This window comes from Bos taurus, chromosome 17 (assembly GCF_002263795.3).
Source record: "Bos taurus isolate L1 Dominette 01449 registration number 42190680 breed Hereford chromosome 17, ARS-UCD2.0, whole genome shotgun sequence".
NCBI classification, from domain to species: domain Eukaryota; kingdom Metazoa; phylum Chordata; class Mammalia; order Artiodactyla; family Bovidae; genus Bos; species Bos taurus.
The window spans coordinates 71365204-71378030 of NC_037344.1; the positions used below are offsets into that span (position 1 = coordinate 71365204).

At 59.4% G+C, this 12827-nt stretch overlaps 1 protein-coding gene across 5 annotated transcripts in view; it reads left to right on the forward strand.

The window, feature by feature from the left end:
• The window catches only part of CABIN1 (calcineurin binding protein 1), a 71566-nt gene that overhangs the window by 19624 nt on the left and 39115 nt on the right, over positions 1-12827 (forward strand). For all 5 annotated transcript variants that reach the window (XM_059876452.1, XM_010814263.4, XM_010814262.4 and 2 more), the window contains exons 17-24: positions 1223-1459; positions 1545-1701; positions 4516-4631; positions 7741-7902; positions 8718-8924; positions 9012-9157; positions 10775-11036; positions 11954-12214. In XM_059876452.1, coding sequence (XP_059732435.1) covers positions 1223-1459; positions 1545-1701; positions 4516-4631; positions 7741-7902; positions 8718-8924; positions 9012-9157; positions 10775-11036; positions 11954-12214 — 1548 coding nt within the window. The remainder of the gene's footprint in view (positions 1-1222; positions 1460-1544; positions 1702-4515; positions 4632-7740; positions 7903-8717; positions 8925-9011; positions 9158-10774; positions 11037-11953; positions 12215-12827) is intronic.

Sequence of the window (12827 nt, forward strand, 5' to 3'; positions counted from 1 at the left end):
AGCCCCGGAGGGATGGGCACCTGCTGAGGAGGCACCACGCTGAGCTGGGCTGAGACGAGGCCGGCTGGCTGCCCGGGAGCTGCTGCTGCCCGCGCAGGAGTGACTTGATGTTTGCCCAGCTTCCTGTTGGCGGAATGTGCTTTCTTTTTGGTTTGGACGCTTCTGATAAATTAAAGGTCTTAATCTTTTCCCACTCAAGTGCTTTTGTCAGTTTTTTCTGATTTTAAATTGCAGCTTCTGAAAAAAAAAATAAATTGCAGCTTCTGTTTTCTTTGATGTACAGAAGTTTTGAATTTTTAGCGCATCAAATCTCTTGATGTTTTCACACGGTGGTGCATTTGTTCATTATGCTTGGAAAGCCTTTCCGAGGCTCGAGCAGCCTTCGTCCTGTGGTTGCAGACTCAGGGTGGAGCTCCTGCAGTGCGCCTGGCACGAGGCAGGTGGGGGCCCTCTGACGGAGCCTGCTCTCCACAGCGAGGCCGGCCGGCGGCGTGACAGTGCACAGGCGGGGGTCCGTGCGCTGGGCTTCTCCCAGCCACGGTAGGTGTGGGGTTTGTGCTTGTAACCCGCTTCTCCGAGCGTTTGTAGGGCGGGAGCCTGACTTGGAGCCCCCTCTGGGACACGCAGGAGGCTCAGTCGCCCCGGGTAGATGAGCTGCCTGCCGCGTTCTTCAGCATAGGGTGGTTTCCTCACGGTCGTGTGGATTCCAGTCCTGATGTTTTGGGTTGCTGTTTTAGCACGATGTTACTGCAGGTCGTTATGTCTTCTGACTGTGCGTTTTCAGTTTATAGGCACCCTGGTGAGTTTTGCGTGTTAGCTTCAGACGTAGCCGCTTTACTGCATTCCCATTATCCCTGGCGGCCTGTTTTGGGGGGATGGTCTGTTGCCCCAGGCAGGGGTGACCTGTCCTCAGTCGCTAGCAGGTACTCTTCTGCCTTCTGGCTTTTTCTGGCCTCGAGCACTGGGAGTGGTGTCACGCGAGGGTGATGCTGGGGGCCCCAGTCTTTTCCTTGACTTTGTCACAGCCTCACCTCCTGTGTGCTCTCATCGAGAGGGCTCGGCTCCAGCTGCGGCCTCCACCTCTGCCCATGGGCTCAGCACACCTCAGCGGCTCCTGCCCGATGCACCAAGAAACACAGGACGGCCCTGCCATCCCCGCCCCAGGCCCCAGGGCCCAGGGGAGCGTGGCTGCCGTGTGTCCTTACCCTCTCCTCCTGCGCAGGACTCCCTGCTCCGGCTGGAGGACCACCGGCAGTGCTTCGAGTGCTCCGACGTGGCTCTGAACGAGGCGGTCCAGCAGATGGTCAACGCCACCGAGACTGCCGCCAAGGAGCAGTGGGTGGCCACGGTGACCCAGCTGCTGCAGGGCATGGAGCAGGCTCTGTCGGCGGATGGCAGCACCCTGCGGGACTTGTCCGCTGCCGGTGGCCTCACCCGGCTCACCAACAACCTCATCCAGGTAACCTGGCCGCTTCCCTCCCCGCCTGCCCCCAGCCAGCGCCTGCAGCCTGGCGAGCTGCCCGCCGTGACACCCCGTCCTGCAGGTCATCGACTGCAGCATGGCTGTGCAGGAGGAGCCCAAGGAGCCGCACGTGACCTCCGTGCTGCCCTGGGTCATCCTGTACCGGGTCATCCGGCAGGAGGAGGACGCTTTCCGCTCCCTGTGCCACCAGCAGCAGCTCCAGAGCCCGGCGGACGAAGGTGCGGGGATGCAGGGGCCTGCCTCTTGTCTGTCTGCATCAAGCTACGAGCACGTCTGGGCTCGGGTGCCAGAACTTTCCTGGACGGAGGCAGAGGCAGCGTCTTCGCGGACCGGGTGGTGGGGCAGGGCCACGGAGCGCGCCCTGCTTCCCGTCGAGTGCAGGGGGCGAGCCCCGTGCGGAGTGGGGCCCCGGGGCCTCGAGCCACCGGCCGCTCCTGGCTGGGGGCCTGGGCGGCACAGGGCACGTGGGCACGGGCTCCACTGCGCGGCTGTGACCGCAGGCCAGTCAGGCAGCCTCGCCCGCTCTGGGGACAGTGGCACGTCTCAGAGTCGCCGGAGGGCAGCCGGAGCAGCAGAGTCGCAGCCGCAGCGTGGGCTGGGCCAGCTCCAGCGGCGGTGCTCAGGGTGGGCCTGCGGGGCGAGCAGGGCCTTCACAGGCTGGCACTGGAGCCTGGGCAGCACCTGCGGACCTGTGCTCAGAGGGCGAGGCTAGAGCAGACCAGTGGCTCAGTGGCGTTCGGCCAGGAGTGTCGATACCTCCACCAAGTGCGCTCTATCCTTCGGTTTTCTTGCGTTTTCAGTATAAACTTGATGAAGGTACACGTGACTTTTATATAGCTGTGATTACCACACACACGTGTATGTGTTTATTCACCAGCTTGAAACTGCATTTACTGGGGGTTTTCGCTAGTCCCTGGCCGGGTCAGCCAAGCGCGCGAGCAGTGCAGTCAGCCGTGTTGCGGCGCCCACAGAGCCCATGTGCTCTCCTGCTCGGAGGGCTGCACTCTGCAGCTGTCTGTCAGCGGCTCTCTGCTTGTCAGGCCTCTGTGAATGAGAACTTCTGGGCCTGACGGTTCATGGTCAGGGGGAGAAGCAGGACCACCAGCAGCACCCACAGAGCCCTGTCTGAGGCCTGGTGGATGGCCGGGCAGGGGGGACACGCAGCCGTGGGGTGGCTGGGCAGGGCCCCCGGAGAGCCGGGCGTGTGGGCAGGCTTGGGGAGGCGCAGGCAGAGGAAGGCGCCCGCCCGTCTGCAGCCGGGAGCTCCCTGCTTGGCCGGCGGCGCTGCTGTCTACTGGGCCACACTGGAGGCAGCACCTCATGCGCGCCTTTTTGCTTCTGCTAAATTGACCCTTTTGGATAAATTTTTAGAACAGATATCTTTAGAACTCTTGACAAGTAGAGCCTCTATGTTTTCAAAAAAAGTTCTAATGGTGAAAAATTAAGGTTTACACCTATAAACGTGGATTATTTTTTTATAAAAATAATACAAAAAGTTTTGTGGATTAAGAGTCTTCTGTTAATTATGTAAACACAATGTAGTATTTTTAAAAAATTGCCAATAAGCAAACAAGGAAAGGAAGACAGTCCAATGCCATAAACCTTGAACAAGTGGGTGGGGAGACAGGAATCCCAGTGGGCTGGCTGCCCGTGTAAACCAGAACAGCCAGGAGCATACGACTGGACCCGTGGGGGGCGGTGGAGAGCTCACGGTGCTGGAGAAGGTGGAAGACGTGGAGGACAGAGGTGGTCCAGTGTGGGGTGAGGGAGCCCCCGTGGCCGCAGGGAACCCTGTGTCACGTTCAAGAAGAGGTCCCTGAGTGGTAGCTTTAGCACCGAGCCTGCAGGTCAGAAGCGTGCGGTGTGTCCCCTAAAGGCTGATACACAGCAGTCTATATCCAGGTCCATCGTGGCCAAGGGGGTCTTCTGAGGACAAAGGCATGTTAGGTTTCTAAACTGAAGAAGCAGTTAAAACGAGGCTTGTTTCAGATTTTTCCCTGGCACGGTTCAGTGCCATTGGAGTGACGTCTGTGTGTCGACGTGGTTCTCACGGCAGGCACGTGTGGGCCGAGGCACGCAGCCGGGTCGTTTGTAATCACAGTGGACTCCAGCTCCTTGAGGGCGTCTCAGGAGCATGGCTGGAGGACAGTCAGTAATCCAGCGGGAGGCAGGAAGGGAGAGCGCCGGGAGGGAACGTGCCTCGGGAGGGAGCCAGCAGCCAGGCTAAGCGCGTGCAGAGCGGGACATCCGCGTTATCCCGGGCAGCACCGGAGCAGTGTGCACGAGCCGGCAGATGGAGCCGGGACAAGCCGCCACCGACCCAGGTGGCAGAGCATCCAGAGGGCTTGAACTTCCTCGTGTTCTGACTTTTTTAAGCAGTGCTTTTCAAAGCTTTTTTGGCTGGGACTGGCCAGTAATAGAAAGTCTGACACAGGTGTCGTGAAGGAGCCCTGGTTCTGCTGGGCGGGGCTCGCCCTAGTACTCTCTGTCCTGAGCCGACGGTTAAGGCTCAGAGTCTGAAGCACACCAGGAGTCCAGAGCAGCTGGCGACAGTGCCAGCGCGCACAGGCATTAGCCGGGACTTGGTCGCTCTTCCTCCTCCTGTGACAGTTAGGGAGACCTAAATGTGAGGGTTTGGAAGTTAAGCAGTGGTGTGTGCAGTGTGGGCTCTACCGTTGTGCATGACTTACCTGTGTCTTTCAAAGTGCCTCACATGTGCATGGAGAGATGCTTCCTGGGATGTTCACCAGATGTCAGCCCGGTTATGGCCGGGGCCGGCGGGCGGGGCGCCCTGCCGCCTGGGGATGGGCCCTCCCTGCTGTATACCTCCCCGCGTGAGCTGAGCTGCTTTCTGATAAGCGCCTTCTAGGGTGGTAAAGCCAGACGCGTCATCACTGATTTAAAAAGAAAAAGATGAGAAAGGAAAGTGGGGCAAGCAGGGGGCCCACTGTGGGGCCCTTGGTAGATGGGGCGGGGGCCCGCTGCTCCCCGCTGCGTGCACGCTGACACCCTGTCGCCCGGTCTCTCCCCAGCGTCGGCCGAACCACCCATGCTCCCCTCGTCCCTCATGCTGCTCAACACGGCCCATGAGTACCTGGGCCGGCGGGCCTGGTGCTGTAACTCGGACGGGGCCCTGCTGCGATTCTACGTAAGTGCCGCCCCCCGCCCGCCGTCAGCCCTGATCTGGAACGTGCGTGCACGTCCTGTGTGGCTCTCTGCCCTCTCCGCCTCTCTCTCTCTAACACTTAAACTTGTTGACTCTGTTTCTTTGGTGATTATAGATTCATTCAGACTAAAGTCTGAATTCATTCATTCTAAAGTCAGTTCTGTTTTTCGGAGTAGGGTTCACGTAAGCATGAAATTGTTCAGGCGTTTGCTTCGGATTTTACAGCCTCTGCAGTGCCCCTCCCCACTCCAGTGTTCCTGTCTGGAGAATCCCAGGGACGGGGGAGCCTGGTGGGCTGCCGTCTATGGAGTCGCACAGAGTCAGACCCGACTGAGCGACTTCACTTTCACTTCTCACTCTCATGCATTGGAGAAGGAAATGGCAACCCACTCCAGTGTTCTTGCCTGGAGAATCCCAGGGACGGGGAGCCTGGTGGGCTGCCATCTATGGGGTCGCACGGAGTCGGACACGACTGAGCGACTCAGCAGCAGCGGCGGCGGCAGCGGGGCCCCTCGTCCTGCCCATGTGTCACCACCAGCGTCCCTTATCTGCGCTTCCTCGTCCTTTGTTGAGAAGTCTTGCATGCGCTTGGTTGCAATCAGTTTCTTCACCTAAACCAGCTGTTGGCTAACCAGTGTTAACCAGCTGTGAGCCTGCTTTCTCTTTGCTTTCTGGGTCGTTGAGTAGCACTCTAATATTAATTACTTTTTACTGTGTGTGGATTTGCTCTGCTTTTTCTAACTTACTGAAGTAAACGCTTATGTTGATCACTTTCTTTTTTTTTTTTAATTTTATTTTATTTTTAAACTTTACAATATTGTATTAGTTTTGCCAAATATCGAAATGAATCCGCCACAGGTATACCCGCGTTCCCCATCCTGAACCCTCCTCCCTCCTCCCTCCCCTACCCTCCCTCTGGGTCGTCCCAGTGCACCAGCCCCAAGCATCCAGTACCGTGCATCGAACCTGGACTGGCGACTCGTTTCATACATGATATTATACATGTTTCAATGCCATTCTCCCAAATCTCCCCACCCTCTCCCTCTCCCACAGAGTCCATAAGACTGATCTATACATCGGTGTCTCTTTTTCAGTCTCATATACAGGCTTATTGTTACCATCTTTCTAAATTCCATATATATGCGTTAGTATACTGTATTGGTGTTTTTCTTTCTGGCTTACTTAACTCTGTATAATAGGTTCCAGTTTCATCCATCTCATTAGAACTGATTCAAATGTATTCTTTTTAATGGCTGAGTAATACTCCATTGTATATATGTACCACAGCTTTCTTATCCATTCATCTGCTGATGGGCATCTAGGTTGCTTCCATGTCCTGGCTATTATAAACAGTGCTGCGATGAACATTGGGGTACATGTGTCTCTTTCCCTTCTGGTTTCCTCAGTGTGTATGCCCAGCAGTGGGATTGCTGGATCATAAGGCAGTTCTATTTCCAGTTTTTTAAGGAATCTCCACACTGTTCTCCATAGTGGCTGTACTAGTTTGCATTCCTACCAACAGTGTAAGAGAGTTCCCTTTTCTTCACACCCTCTCCAGCATTTATTGCTTGTAGACTTTTGGATCGCAGCCATCCTGACTGGCGTGAAATGGTATCTCATAGTGGCTTTTATTTGCATTTCTCTGATAATGAGTGATGTTGAGCATCTTTTCATGTGTTTGTTAGCCATCTGTATGTCTTCTTTGGAGAAATGTCTATTTAGTTTTTTGGCCCACTTTTTGATTGGGTCATTTATTTTTCTGGAGTTGAGCTGTAGGAGTTGCTTGTATATTTTGGAGATTAGTTGTTTGTCAGTTGCTTCATTTGCTATTATTTTCTCCCATTCTGAAGGCTGCCTTTTCACCTTGCTAATAGTTTCCTTTGTTGTGCAGAAGCTTTTAAGGTTAATTAGGTCCCATTTGTTTATTTTTGCTTTTATTTCCAATATTCTGGGAGGTGGGTCATAGAGGATCCTGCTGTGATGTATGTCAGAGAGTGTTTTGCCTATGTTCTCCTCTAGGAGTTTTATAGTTTCTGGTCTTACGTTGAGATCTTTAATCCATTTTGAGTTTATTTTTGTGTATGGTGTTAGAAAGTGTTCTAGTTTCATTCTTTTACAAGTGGTTGACCAGTTTTCCCAGCACCACTTGTTAAAGAGGTTGTCTTTAATCCATTGTATATTCTTGCCTCCTTTGTCAAAGATAAGGTGTCCATATGTGCGTGGATTTATCTCTGGGCTTTCTATTTTGTTCCATTGATCTATATTTCTGTCTTTGTGCCAGTACCATACTGTCTTGATAACTGTGGCTTTGTAATAGAGCCTGAAGTCAGGTTGATCACTTTCTAATACACCTGCAGTAAAGATTATTGGTTTTCCCCAAGTACATTTTTAGGTGCATGCCATAAGTTTTGATATTTGCTGTCTTCATGTAACCCATTTCTAACTTTACTGAGTTACGTTTAGAGGATCTGGTCTGTACTGTGCCTGCTGCTGCTGCTAAGTCGCTTCAGTCGTGTCCGAGTCCTAGCGACCCCATGGACCGCAGCCTACCAGGCTCCCCCATCCATGGGATTTGCCAGGCAAGAGTACTGGAGTGGGTTGTCTGTGGAGACTCGCTTTTTATTTCTAGTCTTGATGGAAAATGCCACTGATAGTTGAAGAGGGCTTGCGTTTGCTAACAGCAGGGCATAACGATGTGGCATAATCTGTGGCTCTGCCTCCACAGATTCACCCATTGGCTGTTGAGATCACCTTCTCTGAGGGCCTCACTGGTGTCTGCCATAGGTCCCCGCGGCCCTAACGGGACTCACCGTCTGCCGCGTGACTAACTCTAATTCACACCCCTCCGGGGCAGCCTGAGGGTCCCACGGGCAGCGACGGTGTCCACCGTCATCCTGGACGGTGCCCAGCATGAAATGGTGCTCATGTAGAGGCCCGGGGGGTAGGCAAATGGTGACTTGAATGAGTGTGGCCAGAAGCCGCCTGGGTGCTGGCAGCAGGAGGCTGGGCGGGCCCTCCTCAGGCCCCGTGGAGTGGCCCCAGGGCTGGCGGGCCTCCCCCAGGCGCCTCTTCCCACCCGCCCGCCTGCTAGGTGCGCGTCCTCCAGAAGGAGCTGGCTGCGCCCACCCCCGAGGACGCCCACCCGTACAAGGAGGAGCTGGAGACGGCCCTGGAGCAGTGCTTCTACTGCCTGTACAGCCACCCCAGCAAGAAGAGCAAGGCCCGGTACCTGGAGGAGCACTCAGCCCCGCAGGTGAGCGCTGCCACCCCGGCAAGAAGGGCAAGGCCCGGTACCTGCAGGAGCACTCGGCCCCGCAGGTGAGGGGCTGCCACCCCGGCAAGAAGGGCAAGGCCCGGTACCTGCAGGAGCACTCGGCCCCGCAGGTGAGGGGCTGCCACCCCGGCAAGAAGGGCAAGGCCCGGTACCTGCAGGAGCACTCGGCCCCGCAGGTGAGGGGCTGCGGCGTCAGGGCAGCAGGCCCAGCAAAGGAAGGGCGTCCTTGCAGGAACGGGTGTGTGACTGTGAACTGATTATCCAGAAACGCGGCAGCGTGGCAGTTCTTCAGTAGATTTTTCCCCCTAGTTGGAGTCATACAGATAATTCCTTAGAGAGTTTCCATTCATTTGATGTTGGGTTTTCAGACTGCAAGTAGGTGTTAGCTCATGGCCCCTGAACACAGTCAGTGAAGCTTTGATCTGAGGGAGCCCACCCCCAAAGTGCGCGCTCCTGTGGGCACAGTCCTGCTGTGACCCCTTCGCTGTGCAAACTGCCCCGGCCCAGAGCAAGCCCTTGCTCAGTATTTGGCAGCCAGGTGACTGCCCTCCAGTGCGGCCGTGTGGACTCACTCCGGCGTCTGTCTTTGTGGAGGCCGGGCTCGTGTTGGTTCACGTCCCCCGTCACGCATGTGGGTGTGGGGTCGCCGTCCGTGAGCCGTGTTTCAAGTGCACAGGTGTAGTTTCCGGCTTTCCCGTGTGTGTGACCTTGCTGCCAGGGGCCACCGAGCGTTCGCATGAGGAGCTCTCACCGTGCATGCCCCGATTGCACTCCGACCGCCTGTCTGCCTGCAGGTGGACCTGCTGTGGGAGGACGCCCTGTTCATGTTCGAGTACTTCAAGCCCAAGACCCTTCCCGAGTTTGACAGCTACAAGACCAGCACCGTGTCCGCCGACCTGGCCAACCTCCTGAGGAGGATCGCCAGCATCGTGCCCCGCACCGCGCGGCCCGCCCTGAGCCTGGACAGAGTGTCCGCCTACATCGAGGGCACCTCTGTCGAGGTCGGGGTGGCTGCTGGCCGGGGCCCGTCTCCCGCACCGCGGCGCCTGTGCGCCTCAGCCCCTCACGCTTGCCCTCTCGCCTGCCAGGTGCCCTGCCTCCCTGAAGGGGCCGACCCCTCCCCTCCAGTGGTCAACGAGCTCTACTACCTCCTGGCCGATTACCACTTCAAGAACAAGGAGCAGTCCAAGGCCGTCAAGTTCTACATGCACGACATCTGCGTCTGCCCCGACAGGTGAGCGGCTGGCTGCGGGAGGGCGGGGCTGGGCGAGGTGCCCCAGAAAGAGGAGGGCGAGGGCACGGAGCCCTCTTCCCCGGTCCCGGGCGGCCCTCTGCTCCTGGCCCGCGGTGGAGGGGGCTGCCTGGCTCCAGCCTGCTTGGGCGCGGAGGGCGAGGGCACGGAGCCCTCTTCCCCGGTCCCGGGCGGCCCTCTGCTCCTGGCCCGCGGTGGGGGGGCTGCCTGGCTCCAGCCTGCTTGGGCACAGCCTCTGCTCCTGGTCCCGCCCCCAGCCCTGGGGAGTCGGCTGGACACCTGCTTCCTCCAAGGCCACATCTCTCATCGTGGCTGTTTGCATCTTTGGGGCGAGGCTGCCATGGTGGTGCTGATCTGCGAACCGGTTGTACCTGAGGCCCAGGCTCTCTTCCCAGTGAGCAGGCCCTGGTGGCCTCTGCCCGAAACACAGGGCCTGGCTTGCCCCTCCCGAAGGGCCAGCTCAGTCATGAGGTCCGGCTCGCTGGACTGAGAGCCAGCAGAGAGCCAGCCATGCCTCAGAGAGCCAAGGTCGAGAGAGGTCCCTCTGCGGGTGACCTGTGTCTGAAGGGTCTGAGGGGCACTCGTGGGCAGCCTTCCTGGGCGTTCTCGGGGATGGGGAGGTCTGCCTCATCAGTGAGTGGGGGGCTTGGGTGTGAGGGGAGAAGCCAGCATGTGCCTCTCACGGCTGAGGGAGAAGCCGCCTGGAGGAGCCCTTGGGGACCCTGTGACCCCGTGTCCGTACCACACACTCGTGTTGGTGACCAGGGTGGCGGAGCCTGCCCTGGCTGCAGGCAGGCCCGTGGGTGCTGCTGTGGCAGGTATGGAGGGACCTGCCCAGGCAGAAGGCCCCCAGCTATTCCCACCGTGCTCCCCCCAGCCTCCTCCCCCCGGCTGGCGAGAAAGGCTGCTCACCATCTGCTCAGGCCTCCCCTTCCCTCATCCCCAGGCCCAGGGGGCGGAAGTGCCCGGGAGAGAGCCAGGGAACTTTGTGAGCCGGCAGGCTCCCCGACATGGCATGGCCCGGGGACGCCAGGGGCCGGCTTTACGGCTCCGCTCAGATGGGTGGAGACTGAGCTACCGGAGGGCAGTGTGTCCATGTGGACGCTGCTTCTCTCTGTTGTGCGCTGAGAATGCTGGCCTCTGAGGGCCCACATGTGGCCTCGGGTCTGAGAGAGGCCCCTGCGTCCCCCCCGCAGCCTCTCTGGGGTGGTCTCAGGATGCTGGGTCTTGGGCATCCCATGGTCCCCGCGCTGTCATCTGGCTGCTGGGGCCTGCCCTGGGTCCCGGGGACAGCTGGTGGAAGCTGGGTGACGGGGGTCTCAGGGTCTGAGCTGCCCCAAGCTGAGGCTCAGGGAGGCTACGGGGCATGAGGTCCCAGCTGCAGGACAGCCCCTGTGCACCCCTCGGAGCTGCCCTGTGGGGCCACCTTCCAGGCAGGGAAGTGGAGGGCAGCAGGGTGGCAGGCCTGGCCTGTCAGGGTAGTGCCCGGGCGCTGGTGAGGGGCCTGGAGACCTGTGCCCTGCACGCTCCTCGGGTGGGTCTCTGGCTCGTGGTGCCTGTGGCAGCAGTGTGCTGAGCCGTGCTCCGCCGTGCCTGCAGGTTCGACTCCTGGGCGGGCATGGCCCTGGCCCGGGCCAGCCGCATCCAAGACAAGCTGAACTCCAACGAGCTGAAGAGCGACGGGCCCGTCTGGAAGCACGCCACGCCCGTGCTCAGCTGCTTCCGGCGGGCGCTCGAGATCGACAGCTCCAACCTGTCCCTGTGGATCGAGTTCGGCACCATGTCCTACGCCCTGCACTCCTTCGCCTCGCGCCAGCTGAAGCAGTGGAGGCCCGAGCTGCCTGCTGAGCTCGTGCAGCAGGTGAGGGCGGTGGGGAGGGGCTGAGGCCCTGCTCCCTGCACGCCCTGGCCGGGGGGTGAGCGCTGGTCAGCACAGGCTTCAGGGCCATGGCAGAGCCATTGTCTCCTCCCTCTTCCTTCCGAGGGGCTTGTTGAGTCCTTGTGAGACTGTCAGCACCGTGCTGGGGTGTAGGGTGGGTGCTGTCGGGGCTCCCGTGGCTCCTCGAGGGGACACAGAGGAGCTCCGCGGTGCGTCCAGGCACGTGTGGCAGGACATCTTTGTCCAGGGAGGTTTCCCTGGAGAGTAGGCACGAAGGGGCCTGCATGTGGACTGTCTGTGGTCAAGGCCGCTGATGGTCGTGGGGCCGCAGGGAGGCCTGGGGACAGCAGACGCTTAGCCAGTGGGACCCTCGCCCCGGGCGAGCACCGTCAGCTTGCGCTTGAGTGAGGTCTCTGTCGCCAAGCCGAGGACCCCCCAGCACCTGCAGAGCAGCACACGGGCTTGCAGGGCCTTGGCCTCATGCCTCCCCTGACCTCTGCACAGCGCGCTGATTTGAGGCGGCCTGGGCCTGCGGAGCCGTGAGGAGCGCGCAGCGTAGGGAGCCGAACTGAGGCAGGAATGCTTGCAGGAGAGGCTAGTGTAGAGCCCTGGGGACTGCCCCAGGGACTGTAGAGGGCTGGTGGGGGTCCCAGAGTCAGATGAGGGCCCAGGGTGGTCTGGGGGCCATCTCAGGGCTGTTGGGGGTCCCAGAGTTAGATCCGGGGGCCTCCTTCAGGGCTGTTGACCCCACAGTCAGACGAGGGTCCTGGGGGGTCCGGGGGCTGCCCTCAGGGCTGTTGCGACCCCACAGTCAGACGAGGGGCCCTGGGGGGTCCGGGGGCCGCCCTCAGGGCTGTTGCGACCCCGCAGTCAGACGAGGGCGGGCGTGTCCCCTGCAGTTGGAGGAGCGGCGGGACAGCATGCTGGAGACGGCCCGGCACTGCTTCACGTCGGCGGCGCGCTGCGAGGGTGACGGGGACGAGGAGGAGTGGCTCATCCACTACATGCTGGGCAAGGTGGCCGAGAAGCAGCAGCAGCCGCCCCCCGTGTACCTGCGGCACTACGGGCAGGCCAGCCACCTGCTGCACGAGGAGGCCGCCCGCTACCCCAAGAAGATCCACTACCACAACCCCCCCGAGCTGGCCATGGAGGCCCTGGAGGTGGGCTGTGCCGGCCCGGGCGGGCGCGCGCTCCCGTCCCAGCGGCCATCCCCTCCAGGGTGCTCACAGTCCCTTCTCGGGAGCAGCGTCAGCCCAGCACTGCAGCTCCAGGCCCTTGTACCTGCAGCCTGCTCCCTGGGTGCTCGGCGGGGCTCCCAGCTGGGGCACGGGGGAGCCGAGGAACTGCGACCCTCTGGACCCCTGGGTCACGGTCTTGCATGCTCCTCCCAAGCAGACTGTGCGCCCTGCCTGGGTGTGCGTGTGGGTTCAGGTGGCACGCTCGGGGTCCTCCCTGGCGCGCACGTAGTCCACGAGGCGGGTTCCAAGGACATGGTGCAGGCCTGAGGGCTCCTGGCTTCCTGGGCCTGGGGCTCGTCAGCGCCTTTTCAGGCTGCGTGTCCACCCCACCATTCCTCTGCCCAGAAAGCAGCTGGGAATCTGGGGCAGAGTCTGCTTGCCTACCCCTTTTTTGTATTTATGTATTTGCTTCAGTTTATTAAGTTAACAATCATTAGTGGTTAAGGAAACTAAGAATCGAATTGTTCGAAAGGATTTAAACTGAAAAGTTGAAAGTCCCCGGCAGTCCCAGTTCCCCGCTCGCGGTACTCTACGT